Below are 13,858 nucleotides of genomic sequence, written 5' to 3'. Positions count from 1 at the left end.
GCTGGGAAGAAGGAGTTCGGGTTGCCTCTCCACCCGGACAACAACCGGATCGATTTAGTTTGCGAGCGGCAGTGGCTGGAGGCGATGGAGTGTGAGCTCTAGTGGATTTCATGAGGCTGGACGGCGTGCTCGAGACCGAAAGCAGCGGAATAGTCTAGGAAGGCATACAGGGGGTTTTGAGCATCAGCGGAGAGGCCGAGGCCCCGGCAGGGGGACTGTGGCACCAAGGTCGGGGTACGAGGCTGCATCGTTTCGGACCCCAGGGTCCAGGACAACATTGTCCCGGGCCCCGGGGGGGGGGGTATGGAGGCCTGTGATACCCCTGAAGCGGGAGCCCATCCTTTTAGTCATAGGGACCCCCACTGACCCGGCAGCTAGCAATTGTCACGGTGCTCCAGGGGAAGAGAGGATAGCCACACTCCAACAGGAGAGTAATGCTAACCTGATACTGGGTAGTTGCCATAGTCTGGTTAATAACAACCCGGGAGAGGCCCATCAGGAGGAGGTGAGGATCAGCCACAGTCCTCTTAATGGTCAGCCACACCAGCAAGGTGATAATGCTAACCTGGGAGGGGGCATTTGTCACGATCAGAGTAACAACAATGTGGAAGAGGCTGATCTGGGAGGGGTGGAGGTTAGTAACTGCCACCTGAAAAGGGTGTGGCATCGGGAAGGGAATAATACCCATGCAGAAGAGGGTTGGTGTCACAGTCTGGGTACTGCTTTACCAGAGGATGGAGGGTTCAGCCCTGGAAATGATAACCATCGGTGTCGAAGGGAAGTGGAGGCCAGCGTAATGTCTAACAGCCAGTCGGAAGTGATAGAGGGTGAGCAAGATGTTCACTTGCAAAATGGAAGAAACCTGGAGGATAGAATGGGTAACTGCTTGCTAGAAATTGAGAGCTCAAAAGCTGAGCTGGAGAGAGAACAGGCGCAAGGTGGAGTGAATGTGTTGGCAGCTGATGGGAAAAGCAGTGAAGAGACTGGGAGAACTGAGGCAGCATCACTGTGTGCAGCGGAAAGCAGGGTGCCCACACAGGACCCTGACAGAGCATCACAAGAAATGGGGGAGAAGGAGGGCAAAGATCTGTTGATGGGGAACAGAATGGAGGGAATGGGCCCAGAAGCTGGTCTACCTGGGGTGAATAGTCTGACAACAGAGAAGACACTAGAAGAACAAGGGGGAAGGCTGGAAGTTTGCATGAGAGAGGAGTTCACACAGAGCGCTTCACTGGCAAAGAATTTAGAAGATGAAGCTGTTGAGAAAAGAATACAGCAGACAAGAATTGAGGAAAGTGACAGAGAGGGTAACAGCCAAGCCTTGGAACTGAGTGTGGTGTTGCAGGAGGCTAAGAGCACCTATGAACAGACTCCTGCAGAGTATGATGTCAAGAAGGATTTTGAACTAATTTTGGAAGCAGAGAGCAGCGTGAATTTCCAGAAGAAGGAATGTGAGGAAATGGAATTGGGCAGTAAGGAGTTGTTACAAACAGCAGTATCGCCCTGCAGCAATTGGCCTTTGCATTTTGCTCCTCCTCATGTATCTTTGGACACTCTCTCCCCTCTTGGAAGCAACATACCCCATCCGCTTGCCTTGATGCCCCCCAACCCGGATCAGCCCGATGACTCCACGTTACTCTCACCCACTGCAGACGGTCGGGGAAAGAACACTGTGAAGAGGGTAACTTTTCCCTCAGATGAGGCAATCGTTTCTGGTGCAGTGGAACCTAAAGACCCTTGGAGACACGGTAAAGCCTAGAATACCTTATTATTTATTTTTCTAGTGGTTCTTTACTAACCTCATGGATAATATTTCTATACATTTCCCTGTCATACCCTGTGTATAATTGTTCCAAGCTAATCAGAGTACTTGCACAGCATCTCATAAAACCTTGAGATTCATTTTCCTGTGGGCATACTTAGCAAATCTGTAGAATAGTAACTAAAAAGGATCAATGAGAGATAGAGCGTATGACAACAAACTGTACAAGTGCAAATATAAATGAAGAGAGCATGAAATAACAAGATAAAGAGTCCTTCAAGTGAGATCATTGGTTGTGGGAACATCTCAATCGATGAGTGTAGTTGTCCTCTTTTATTCAAGAGCCTGATGGTTGAGGGATAGTAACTGGTCCTGAACCTGGTGGTGCAAGTCCTGAGGTTCTTCTACTTTCTATCTGATGGCATCAGTGAGAAAAGATTCTGCATAGTGGGGATCTCTGATAGCAGATGCTGCTTTCCTGCAACAGCAGTTAATGTAGATGTGCTCAATGGTTGGGAGGGCTTCACCTGTGATGTACTGGGCCGAAACCACTTCTTGTTGTAGGATTTTCTGTTCAAAGGCATTAGTGTTTCCATACCAGGCTGTAATGCAGCCAGGCAATACACTGTCAACCACACATCTAAAGAAGTTTGTCATGCTGAATCTCTGCAAACATCAACATTGTAGGTGTGAGGTTCCTGACCTCTGTTGGTGGTGGTGTAATTTTGGAGCTGGCAAAATGTGGAGATGTAATTTTTCTTGTACCTCCTAACGGAGTTACAACCTTTTTTACTTTTATGCCATGGACCCCTACCATTAACCGAGGGGTCTGAGGACCCCAGGTTGGGAAACTTGGTCCTAGGTCTAAGGGTGCAGTCACCCTGCGTTCTCAGTCCAGCTCACTAAACTTGCTGAGAAGTATGTGACTATTCTAGATATATTGTATTGCAGCTCTAAAAACCCTGGTTAGACCACACTTACTGTCACCACTTTAAGGATGTGTAAACACTAGAGAGGGTAGAGAGGAGATTTACCAGAATTCTGCCTGGATTAGAGACCAGGTTTTATGAGGATAGATTGATCGAGCTAGGGCTTTTCTATTTGGAGTGAAGGAAAATGAGAGGTGACTTGATAAAGGCATTAATCAAGCAGAAAGGGGCTTAATCTTAAGGCACTGGGAATATGCAAGGTCGGTTTTTTTACAGTGGTGAGTGAACGTTGAGTGGAAATAGACTGCAACTACTTTCTGTGCGATGTTTCAAATTTGCACTTTGAGCTGAGGCTGAGGCTGTGGGCCTATTCTCACTGCTCCGGGCTTCGTGTCTATGGACTCAATTTCATTCTAAATGCTGTTGTTTGCTTTTATTGTTTACATTATTCGAGTTGCATTGTTTTCTCTCTCTGTGTATTTGTCGGTCTTTTTTAATGGATTCTTTCAGGTTTCTTGTTTTGTGGCTGCCGGTGCAGAGATTAATCTCAGGGTTGTATTATTTGTACACACTCAGATAATGTACTTTCAACTTAGAAACATGAATGTTTCATTTTTACACAATGCTTGCAGTGGTTTTAGCAGCAAATTTGCAGCTAAGTATGGTAGTAAAAGCGGATATATTAAGGACATTTAAGACTTAGGCACATGAATGACACAAAAATGGAGGGCTATGTGGGAAGGAAGAGTTATATTGATCTTAGAGCAGGTTAAAATTTCAGCACAACATTGTGGACTGAAAGGCCTGTGCTGTTATATTCTGTGTGTACGTACTTTGTTCATACGATCCCAACAGCTTCTCATTTGAACATAGTAGGTGAGACCAAGATTAAATGTTTCGCAGCACATTCTCTCTTTTCCCCTCTTTTGCTGGGCAGAAGATACAGGTGGCACAGTAGCGTAGTGGTTAGCACAACGCTTTACAGTACCAACGGCCAGGGTTCAATTCCCACCGCTGACTGTAAGGAGTTTCTGTGTTCACCCCTTTGACTGCATGGGTTTCTTCCGGGTGCTCTGGTTTCCTCTCACAGTTAATTGGTCATTGTAAGTTATCCCGTGATTAGCCTAAGGCTAAATCAGGGGTTGGTGCATGGTGTGGATCGAAGGCCTGGAAGGGCCAATTCCAAGCTGTACCTTGATAAATAAATTGAAGACTACGGTGGTCAGACAGCTAGTGAATATTGTCAGGGCCAGCAGACAAGGTATCATCTCCTCCTGAGCTTTTGAATCTTAATGTGTTTGAGAAGAGCCTGCCTTCAGGGTACATGCAGATTTGCTTGTTTTATTATACAGTCAGCTGACAGTTTTAGTGAGGTACTCAAAATAAGTTACCTCCCATCTTATTTCCATTATTTGAGAATGGTACTGAGGAGCCAACTTGCTGTTTACACTTGCTCTACAGGGTTTAGTCAATGTTACTATGATGTAGCTAGGGGTGGAGGGGAGCATGGCCAATATACACTTGTTATCCTGAAGGTCAACAGTGAAAAATAAATTGGTACTACAGGCAGTCCCCGAGTTACGAACGTCCGACTTATGAACCACTTGTACTTACGAACGGTCTGCCATAAAGCCTACTAAATGAAAAATTCATCAGCTCGAGGAAGGAGTATGCCGTTCACCATTTTAAGTCAGATCACATTGCATTTAACACTGTGTGTGTGTCTCATTTAACCTGTCTCAGTGCAGGTGGACTTTAGGACTCGGGGAGCCCGCCCACAGCTGCTGCTGAATCCGCAGTATTTCTGTTCCGTTGACAGACACAGTTAACGAGTTAAAATTATGGGTCAATAATTCCCATCTTGTGTTTATTTCACTCTGTGATGAAGAATTTGTTGCGAGTTGGGGTTAGTTCAATCGTTTCAAATTTAGGGCAAATTTACATAATATGAAAGTGCAAGGTGAAACAGTGAGTGTGCTGTGAGTGATTTTCCTGAAATGTTGGAAGAAATTATTGAGGAGGGAGGTTGTTTCCCAGACCAAATACTTAATGTAGACAAGTCTGGCTTATGCCTGAAAGGACCAACATTTCGAAAGAGGAAAAAAGTGCACCAGGGCATAAGGCATCGAAGGATAGGCTAACCTGTTCTGATTTGCATACAAATTGGACTTAAATACAGACCTAGGAATGGATCTCGTTTGTAACCCAGGGACTGCCTGTATATAGGCAGGAGACTGTTAGAGTTATGAAGCAGTGTGACTCAGTTGCCATTGCCTCTGCTACCTTTCTAGTCTCTCTCACACATAAATACATATTAAACCCATTACTCCTACTGGAGCATAGACTGTCAGCAGCAGCTTGTCAGAATCCTCTGTCCTGGACAAGATGTTTCAGAAAGGACAGGGAGGGAGGCAAATGAGGGTGTGGCAATGCTGATCAGAGGTAGTCTCACGGCAGCAGAAAAGGAGGAAGTCATGGAGGGATTGTCTACTGAGTCTCTGGGGGAAAGTTAGAAACAAGAAGGTGTCAATAACTCTACTGGGTGTTTTTTATAGACCACCCAATAGTAACAGGGACATCAAGGGGCAGATAGGGAGACAGATTCTGGAAAGGTGTAATAATAACAGGGTTGTTGTGGTGGGAGATTTTAATTTCCCAAATATTGATTGGCACCTCCTTAGCGCAAGGGGGTTAGATGGGGTGGAGTTTGTTTGGTGTGTTTAAGAAGGTTTCTTTGCACGATATATAGATAAACGTACAAGAGGAGATGCTGTACTTGATCTGGTATTGGGAAATGAACCTGGTCAGGGGTCAGATCTCTCAGTGAGAGAACATTTTGGAGATAGTGATCACAATTCTATCTCCTTTACCATAGCATTGGAGAGGGATAGGAATAAACAAACTAGGAAAGCATTTAATTGGAGTAAGGGGAAATATGAGGCTATCAGGCTTCATATTAGAAGCATAAACTGGGAACAGATGTTCTCAGGGTAATGTATGGCATAAATGTGGCAAATGGTCAGGGGATATTTGCGTGGCCTTTTGTATAGGTACGCTCCAATGAGGCAGGGAAAGGATGGTAGGGGAGAGGAACCGTGGTGTACAAAGGCTGTTGGAAAAACTAGTCAAGAAGAAAAAAGCTTATGAAAGGTTCAAAAATCTAGGTAATGATAAAGATCTGGATTATAAAGCTAGCAGGAAGGAGTTTAAGGATGAAATTAGGAGAGCAATAAGGGGCCATGAGAAGGCCTTAGCGAGCAGGATTAAGGAAAACATCAAGGCATTCTACAAGTATGTGAAGAGCAAGAGGATAAGATGTGGGAGAATAGGACCAATCAAGTGTGATAGAGGAAAAGTGTGTATGGAACCGGAGGAGATAGCAGAGAAACTTAATAAATACTTTGCTTCAGTATTCACTACGGAAAAGGATCTTGGTGATTTGTAGGAATGACTTGTAGTGGATTGAAAAGCTTGAGCATACAGACATTAAGAAAGAGGATGTACTGGAGCTTTTGGAAAGCATCAAGTTGGATAAGTCTCCGGGACTGGACGAGGTGCACCCCAGGCTTCTGTGGGAGGTGAGGGTGGAGATTGCTGATCCTCTGGCAATGATCTTTGCATCATCAGTGAGGACGGGAGAGGTTCCTGAGGATTGAAGGGTTGCAGATGTTGTTCCCTTATTCAAGAAAGGGAGTAGAGATAGCCCAGCAAATTATAGATCTGTGAGTCTTACTTCAGAGGTTGGTAAGCTGATGGAAAAGATCCTGAGAGGCAGGATTTATGAACATTTGGAGAGGCATAATATGATTAGGATATTATGTTTAGGAATATATGATTAGAAGATGGGTGACTCTTGAGAGTAATTTGAAAGACTTAGAACCATAGAAAACCTAAAGCACAATACAGGCCCTTTGGCCCACAATGCAGTGCTGAAAATCTACTTATTTAGAAATTACCTGAGGTTGCCTATAGCCCTCTATTTTTCTAAGCTCCACATACCTATCCAGGAGTCTCTTAAAAGACCCTATCATATCCTCCTCCAGCAGCCCATTCCACACACTCACCACTCTGCATAATAATCTTACCCCTGTACCTACTTCCAAGCACCTTAAAACTCTGCTGTCACGTGTTAGCCATTTCAGCCCTGGGAAGAAGCCATTGACTATCCACATGATCAATGTCTCTCATCATCTTACACATCTCTATCAGGTCACCTCTCATCCTCCATCACGCCAAGTTCACTCAACCTATTCTCATAGGGCATGCTCCCCAATCCAGGCAACATCCTTGTAAATCTCCTTTGCACCCTTTCTATGGTTTCCAGGTCCTTCCTATAGTGAGATGACCAGAACTGAGCACAGTACTCCAAGTGGGGTCTGACCAGGGTTCTATATAGCTGTAACATTACCTCTCGGCTCCTAAACTCAATCCCATGGTTGATGAAGGCCAATGCGCAATATGCCTTTTTAACCACAGAGACAACCTGTGCAGCAGCTTTGAGTGACCTATGGACTCAGACCCCAAGATCCCTCTGATCCTCCACACTGCCAAGAGTCTTACCATTAATACTATATTCTGCCATCATATTTGACCTACCAGAATGAACCACCTTACGCTTATCTGGGCTGAACTCCATCTGCGACTTCTCAGCCCAGTTTTGCATCCTATCAATGTCCCGCTGTAACCTCTGACAGTCCTCCACACTATCCACAACATCCCCAACCTTTGTGTCATCAGCAAATTTACTAACCCATCCCTCCACTTCCTCATCCCGGTTATTTATAAAAATCATGAAGAGTAAGGGTCCCAGAACAGATCCCTGAAGCACACCACTGGTCACTGACCTCCATGCAGAATATGACCCACCTGCAACCACTCAGACTTCTGTGAGCAAACCAATTCTGCATCCACAAAGCAAGGTCCCTTGGTTCCCATGCCTGTATCCTTCCTCTCCCAGGGATGAGGTCTTTGGACCCTGCTGTTGGCGTTTCTGTAGCTCTTGAGTTTTTATGGGATGGCACTGCTAGCCCCATGCACCACGGTAGCATAGTGGCTAGTGCGATGCTGTTACAGCTCTGGGTGTTCCGGAGTTCAGAGTTCTCTTCCGGCATCGTTCTGTGAGGTGCCTCGGTGTGACCTCCCAATGGAATACATGGGTTTTCCCCTGATGCTCTGGTTTCCTCCTGCAGTCCAAAGACCTACCAGGTAGGTTGATTGTTCATTGTAAATTGCTTTGTAAATCAGGGTTAATTTGGTTTGTTGGGTCTGCTGGGGCAGCACGGTTCAAAGGGCCAGAAGGGCCTACTCCACGCTATATTGCTAAATAAATAAATTAATCAATAAAATGCCCAACCCACCTCCTTTAACATGTGGTCTTGGAAATCCGTGGCAGATTTCACATATAATGCAGGTTGGGTACCGAAAAACTCCAAATTCTGAATTTCTTTCGAGTGCTGACATGATGTCACAAATAGGGAAATTCAGACAAGACGCTAGGAAGGTTTCCAGGTGATGCATAGGTTTCTGCACACCACAGACAGTTCCTAGGAGTGATCTCTCATGTAATCAACAGAAGTTAGTGGAAAAATAGAAAAGCTCTACATAAAAGTGAAAAATGAAGATCCCAATTGTGTTTTAAAAGTGTTGATCAGTCAGTTTTGGATTGAACATACAGTTGCAAGGAAAGGTTGGTGAACCCTTTTGCAATTACCTGGTTTTCTGCTTTAATTACTCATAAAATGTGGTTTGATCTTCAACTAATTCTCAATAATAGACAAACACAATCTGCCTAAACTAATAACACACAGATAATTGTACTCGTCATATTGGACACATTTGTTTAATCATTCACAGTCCATGCTGGAAAACGTAGGTGAACCCTTGTATTTAATAACTGGTAGAACCTGCTTTAGCAGCAATAACCTCCACCAAATGTTTCCTCTAGCTATTGATCAGACTTGCACAACAACAATGAGGAATTTTAGACCATTCCTCTATACAAAACTGTTTCAGTTCCTCAATATTTTTGGGATATCTTGCATGAACAGCCCTCTTCAGGTCATGCCACAGCATCTCAATTAGGTTAAGGATCACTCAGCAGTGGTTTCTTCCGCAGTATCCTCCCGTGAACACCATTCTTAGTCAGTATTTTTCTTATAGTGGAAACATGAACAAAGACTTCAGCAAATTCTAAAGATTTCTGCTGGTCTTTTGCTGTTACATAGAAATCTACAGCACATTACAGGCCTTTCGGCCCACAATGTTGTGCCAATCATGTAACCTACTCTAGAAGCTGCCTAGAATTTCCCTACCACATAGGTCTCTATTTTTTCTAAGCTCCATTTACCTATCTAAGAGTCTTTTAAAAGATCTTATTGTATCTGCCTCTACCACCATCACTGGCAGTGCATTCCACGCACCCACCACTCTCTGTGTGAAAAAACTTACCTCTGACATCTCCCTCCCCCTCTCCAATACCTACTTCCAAGCACCTTAAAACTATGTCCCTCATGTTAACCATTTTAGCCTTGGGGGGGGGGGGGGAGCCTCTGGCCATCCACACAATCAATGTCTGTCATCATATTGTACACCTCTATCAGGCTACCTTTCAAGCTCTGTCACTCCAAGGAGAAAAGTCCATATTCACGCAGCCTAAGGCCCACTCTCCAATCCAGGCAACATTCTTGTAAATTTCTTCTGCACTCTTTCTATAGTAACCACATCCTTCCTGTTATCCTTGGGTTCTATTTCACCTCCTTCAGCATTGCATGTTGTGCTCTTGGTGTGACCTTTCCAGGATGCCCCCTCCTAGGGAGAGTAGTAACAGGACTGAGTTTCATTCACTTGTAGACAGTTTCACTTGCCTTGGACTGGTGACCAGGTCTTTAGAAATGCTTTTAGAGCATTTTCCAGCATCATGCGCCTCTACAATCCTTCTAAGGTACTCTGACACTTAAACAGGTAAACATATAAACAGATCTTTCTTGAGAAGAGCAGGCTCTGTTGGTAACCTGACTTTATATAGAGCAGGGCACCTCTACAACCCACACCTCCAATCTCATCCCATTGATTGGAACACTTGATTCCAAATTGAATGGAATTGAATTGACTTTATTTCTTACATCCTGCATAACATGAGGACTAAAAATCTTTACGTTACGTCTTTGTCTAAATGTGCAATTTATAGTAATTTATAATAAATAGCATGTACAACAGGACAGTCAATATAACATTGAAATACAATTGTATCAGCATTGATTAGTCAGTCTGATAGCCTGATGGAAGAAGCTGTCCCGGAGCCTGTTGGTCCTGGCTTTTATGCTGCAGTACAGTTTGGTCCTCAATGAAACTGCATGCTGACCAGAAAAAAGCAAAGATCTATCATAACAAACTAAAAATTTAAGGCAATTGTGAATATTCAGCAGGCTGGTTGCAGAAATTTGAGGAAAGGCATTAAATTTTAATTCCGATTCCCATTCTGACATGTCAGTGTGTGGCCTGGTCTTGTGTCATGATGAGGCCACCTTCAGGGTGGTATTCCATCTGGATAGCCTCCAACCCGATGGCAGGAATATCAATTTCTCCTTCTGGTAAATGCAGTCCTCCTCTATTCCTCACACTAACCTTTTGCCTCTTTTCACCTGCCTCTTGCTTCCCCTAGGTCTCCACCTCCTTTCCTTTCTCCTATGCGCCACTCTCCTCTCCTATTAGATTCCTTCTTCTCCAGCCCTAGACTTTTCACACCCACCTGGCTTCACCTATCACCTTCCAGCTAGCCTCCTTTCCCTCTTTTTCCACCCCCCCCCATTTTTTTATTCTGGCTTCTTCCCCCTACTCAGTCCTGAAGAAGAATGATGTCGGCCCAAACATCGACTGTTTATTCTTTTCCATAGGTGCTGCCTGACCTGCTGAGTTCCTCCAGCATTTTGTGTGTTGCTTTAAAATTTTAAAACATCTGCTGATCACAAAAATCTAGCAACAGAACAAGTTTACAGTGCTGATAGTTGTTATAACTTACATAATGGCATTACATTTTTAAAGTGTCACTAATGAAAATCTAACGCCAGAACAGGTCTACAATGTTGATTACATAGAAAACCAACAGCACAATACAGGCCCTTCAACCCACAAGGTTGTACCGAACATGTCCCTACACTAGAAATTACTAGGCTTACCTATAACCCTCTACTCTTCTAAGCTCCATGTACCTATCCAAAAGTCTCTTAAAAGATCCTATCATATCCGCCTCCACAACCTTTGCCGGTAGCCCATTCCACGCACTCACCACTCTCTGAGTTTAAAAAAAAACTTACCCCTGACATTTCTTCTGTACCTACTTCCTAGCACCTTAAACCTATGTCCTCTTGTGTTAGCTATTTCAGCCCTGGGAAAAAGCCTCTGACTATCCACACGATCAATGCCTCTCAACATCTTATACACTTCTATCAGGTCACCTCTCATCCTCTTTTGCTCCAAGGAGAAAAGGCCAACTTCACTCAACCTATCCTCACAAGACATGCTCCCCAATCCAGGCAACATCCTTGTAAATCTCCTCTGCACTCTTTCTGTAGTTTCCAAATCCTTCCTTTAGTGAGACAACCAGAACTAAGCACAGTACTCCAAGTGGGGTCTGACCAGGGTCCCATATAGCTGCAACATTACCTCTTGGCTCCTAAATTCATTTCCATGATTGATGAAGGCCAATACACTGTATGCCTTCTTAACCACAGCATCAACCTACGCAGCTGCTTTGAGCATCTTATGGACTCGGACCCCAAGGTCCATCTGATCCACCACATTGCCAAGAGTTACCATTAATACTATATTCTGCCATCATATTTGACCTACCAAAGTGAACCACTTCACACTTATCTGGGTTGAACTCTGTCTGCCACTTCTCATCCCAGTTTTGCATCCTATTAATATCCCGCTGTAACCTCTGACAGCCCTCCACATTATCCACAACACCCCCAACCTTTGTGTCATCAGCAAACTTGCTAACCCATCCTTCCACTTCCTCATCCAGGTCATTTATAAAAATCACGAAGAGTAAGGGTCCCAGAACAGATCCTTAAGGCTGGTCACCAACCTCCATGCAGAATATGACCTATCTACAACCATTCTTTGCCTTCTGTGGGCAAGCCAGTTCTGGATCCACAAAGCAATGTCCTCTTGGATCCCATGCCTCCTTACTTTCTCAATAAGCCTTGCTTGGGGTATCTTATCAAATGCCTTGCTGAAATCCATATACACTACATCGACTGCTCTTTCTTCATTTTCATACCCTACATAAAACCTACAAAAAAGTAAAATACAAACACAACGCACCCAGAAAGCTAGAGGAACTTAACAGGCCAGGCAGCATCTATGTAAAAGTACAGATGACAGAGGCCAAGACCCTTCTTCAGGACTACAAATACAGTGTATCGTAACCTTTTAATCAAAACACTGCATCATAGGTTCAACAGCTGATTCGGGTATTCTTCCGATGGTGCTGTGCTGCTTCTGTTACCCTGCATGCATTATATTTTCATTCCACTTATGGTATGTGATATTCTTTACTGCTAAGTATATATCTGTGATGAACAAGTGTAAGATAAAGTCTGCTTACCCATAGCACATAAATTCACAGTTGGAAATGATGGCTATCTCTTTATATATTCCAAAATGTAAAACACTTGTTGCCCCAAGCATTTCAGATAAAGTGTACTCAACCCACACAAGTTAATCAGGTTTAGATTTATTTATCATACGTACATTGAAACATTCAGTGAAATGTGTGGTATGTACCACTGTGCTTTATACCCTGGTTCCAAGAAACGCTGTCTTGTCTGTATATACATTATATGATTATAAACATGTATATAGTGAAATGACAACAAACTTGACTTATTAACACCAATGACACATTACAAATGGATTACACATAAATAACAAACTAAAGTGCACAAATTAAATATTGTAAGGTACAGAACAAATAGCTAGTGACACTTTGAGTACGATGCTGCAGGGGTTTCAGTAGCCTAATGGCCTGAGGAAAGGAATTATTTCCCATTCTGACCATTCTTGTTTTTGTTCAAGATGTTAGAAAGTCTTCTGCATGATAGTAGAAAGTCAGAGGATGCTGGATGGATGGGTGGATCCTTGATAATACTAAGGGCCTTGTATATGCAGCGCTGCTGATAATGTTCCCGATGAATGGTAGTGAGACGCCTATGATCCTCTCAGTCATTCTCAGTCCTTTGTAGTGGCATCTGGTCAACCAACACAACCTAAAGACGTGGTGGGGACAAGTGTGCCAGTATAACATACCCACAATGTTCAGCAGAACAACACGTGGCAACAATAAGACAACAAATCAAAACAACATCAGCACTTAATTAGTCATGATTGTCTGGTGGAGCAGACTCGATGGGCTGAACGGCCTAGTTCTTCTGCTATATCTTATGGACATAGGTGGCTTCCCCCACCCCTGTCTGGGAGGTAGACGGCCATGTTTGTGAAAAAGTTTGTGCCTCATTGAGTGCTTCACTCAGTTACATGAGGATATCGAAGAGAGAAGTGCCAAATGGTGAGCGTTGTGGGTTGAGGAACAGGAAGAGGGCAAGCAACATAAGGTATAGGAGTAGAATTAGGCCATTTGGCCCATCAAGTCTGCTCTGCCATTTCATCATGGCCGGTCAATATTTCCTCTCAGTTCCAATCTCCTGTTCTCTTCCCCGTATTCCTTCATGTCCCTGACCAGTCAAGAATCTATCAGCCTCTTCCTTAAATATACATAAAGACTTGGGCTCCACAGCCACCTGTATCAACAAATTCTACAGATTAACCACCCTCTTGCTGAAGAAATTCCTTCTCATTTCCATTCCAAAAGGACACCCCTCTATTCTGAGGCCGTGTCCTCTGGCCCTGGACTCTCTCACCATAGGTAACAGCCTCTCCACATCCACTGTATCGAGGCCTTTCACCATTTGTTAGCTTTTAATTATGTCGCTCCTCATTCTTCTGAATTCTTGTGGCCCAGAGCCATTAAAAGTTCTTCATATGACAAGTTGTTCAATCCCAGGCTCATTTTCGTGAACCTCCTTTGAATCCTCTCCACATGTGTCAGCACATTCTTTCTTAGATAAGAGGCCCAAAGCTGCTCACAGTACTTCAAGTGCTTCAC

The 13,858-nt window shown here is 43.9% G+C and overlaps 1 protein-coding gene across 1 annotated transcript in view; it reads left to right on the top strand.

Moving 5' to 3' along the window:
* The first annotated feature begins 10 nt into the window (after positions 1-10).
* Positions 11-13,858, top strand: part of ppp1r37 (protein phosphatase 1, regulatory subunit 37) — a 138,945-nt gene continuing 125,097 nt past the window's right edge. The window contains exon 1 of the mRNA XM_059985181.1: positions 11-1,748. Coding sequence (XP_059841164.1) covers positions 797-1,748 — 952 coding nt within the window. The 5' untranslated portion in view covers positions 11-796. The remainder of the gene's footprint in view (positions 1,749-13,858) is intronic.

The sequence above is a fragment of the Hypanus sabinus genome, chromosome 11, assembly GCF_030144855.1.
Source record: "Hypanus sabinus isolate sHypSab1 chromosome 11, sHypSab1.hap1, whole genome shotgun sequence".
In the NCBI taxonomy this organism is placed as follows: Eukaryota; Metazoa; Chordata; class Chondrichthyes; order Myliobatiformes; family Dasyatidae; genus Hypanus; species Hypanus sabinus.
Note: the sequence above shows the minus strand (reverse complement) of the source record. Positions and strands in the feature narration are given on the sequence as shown.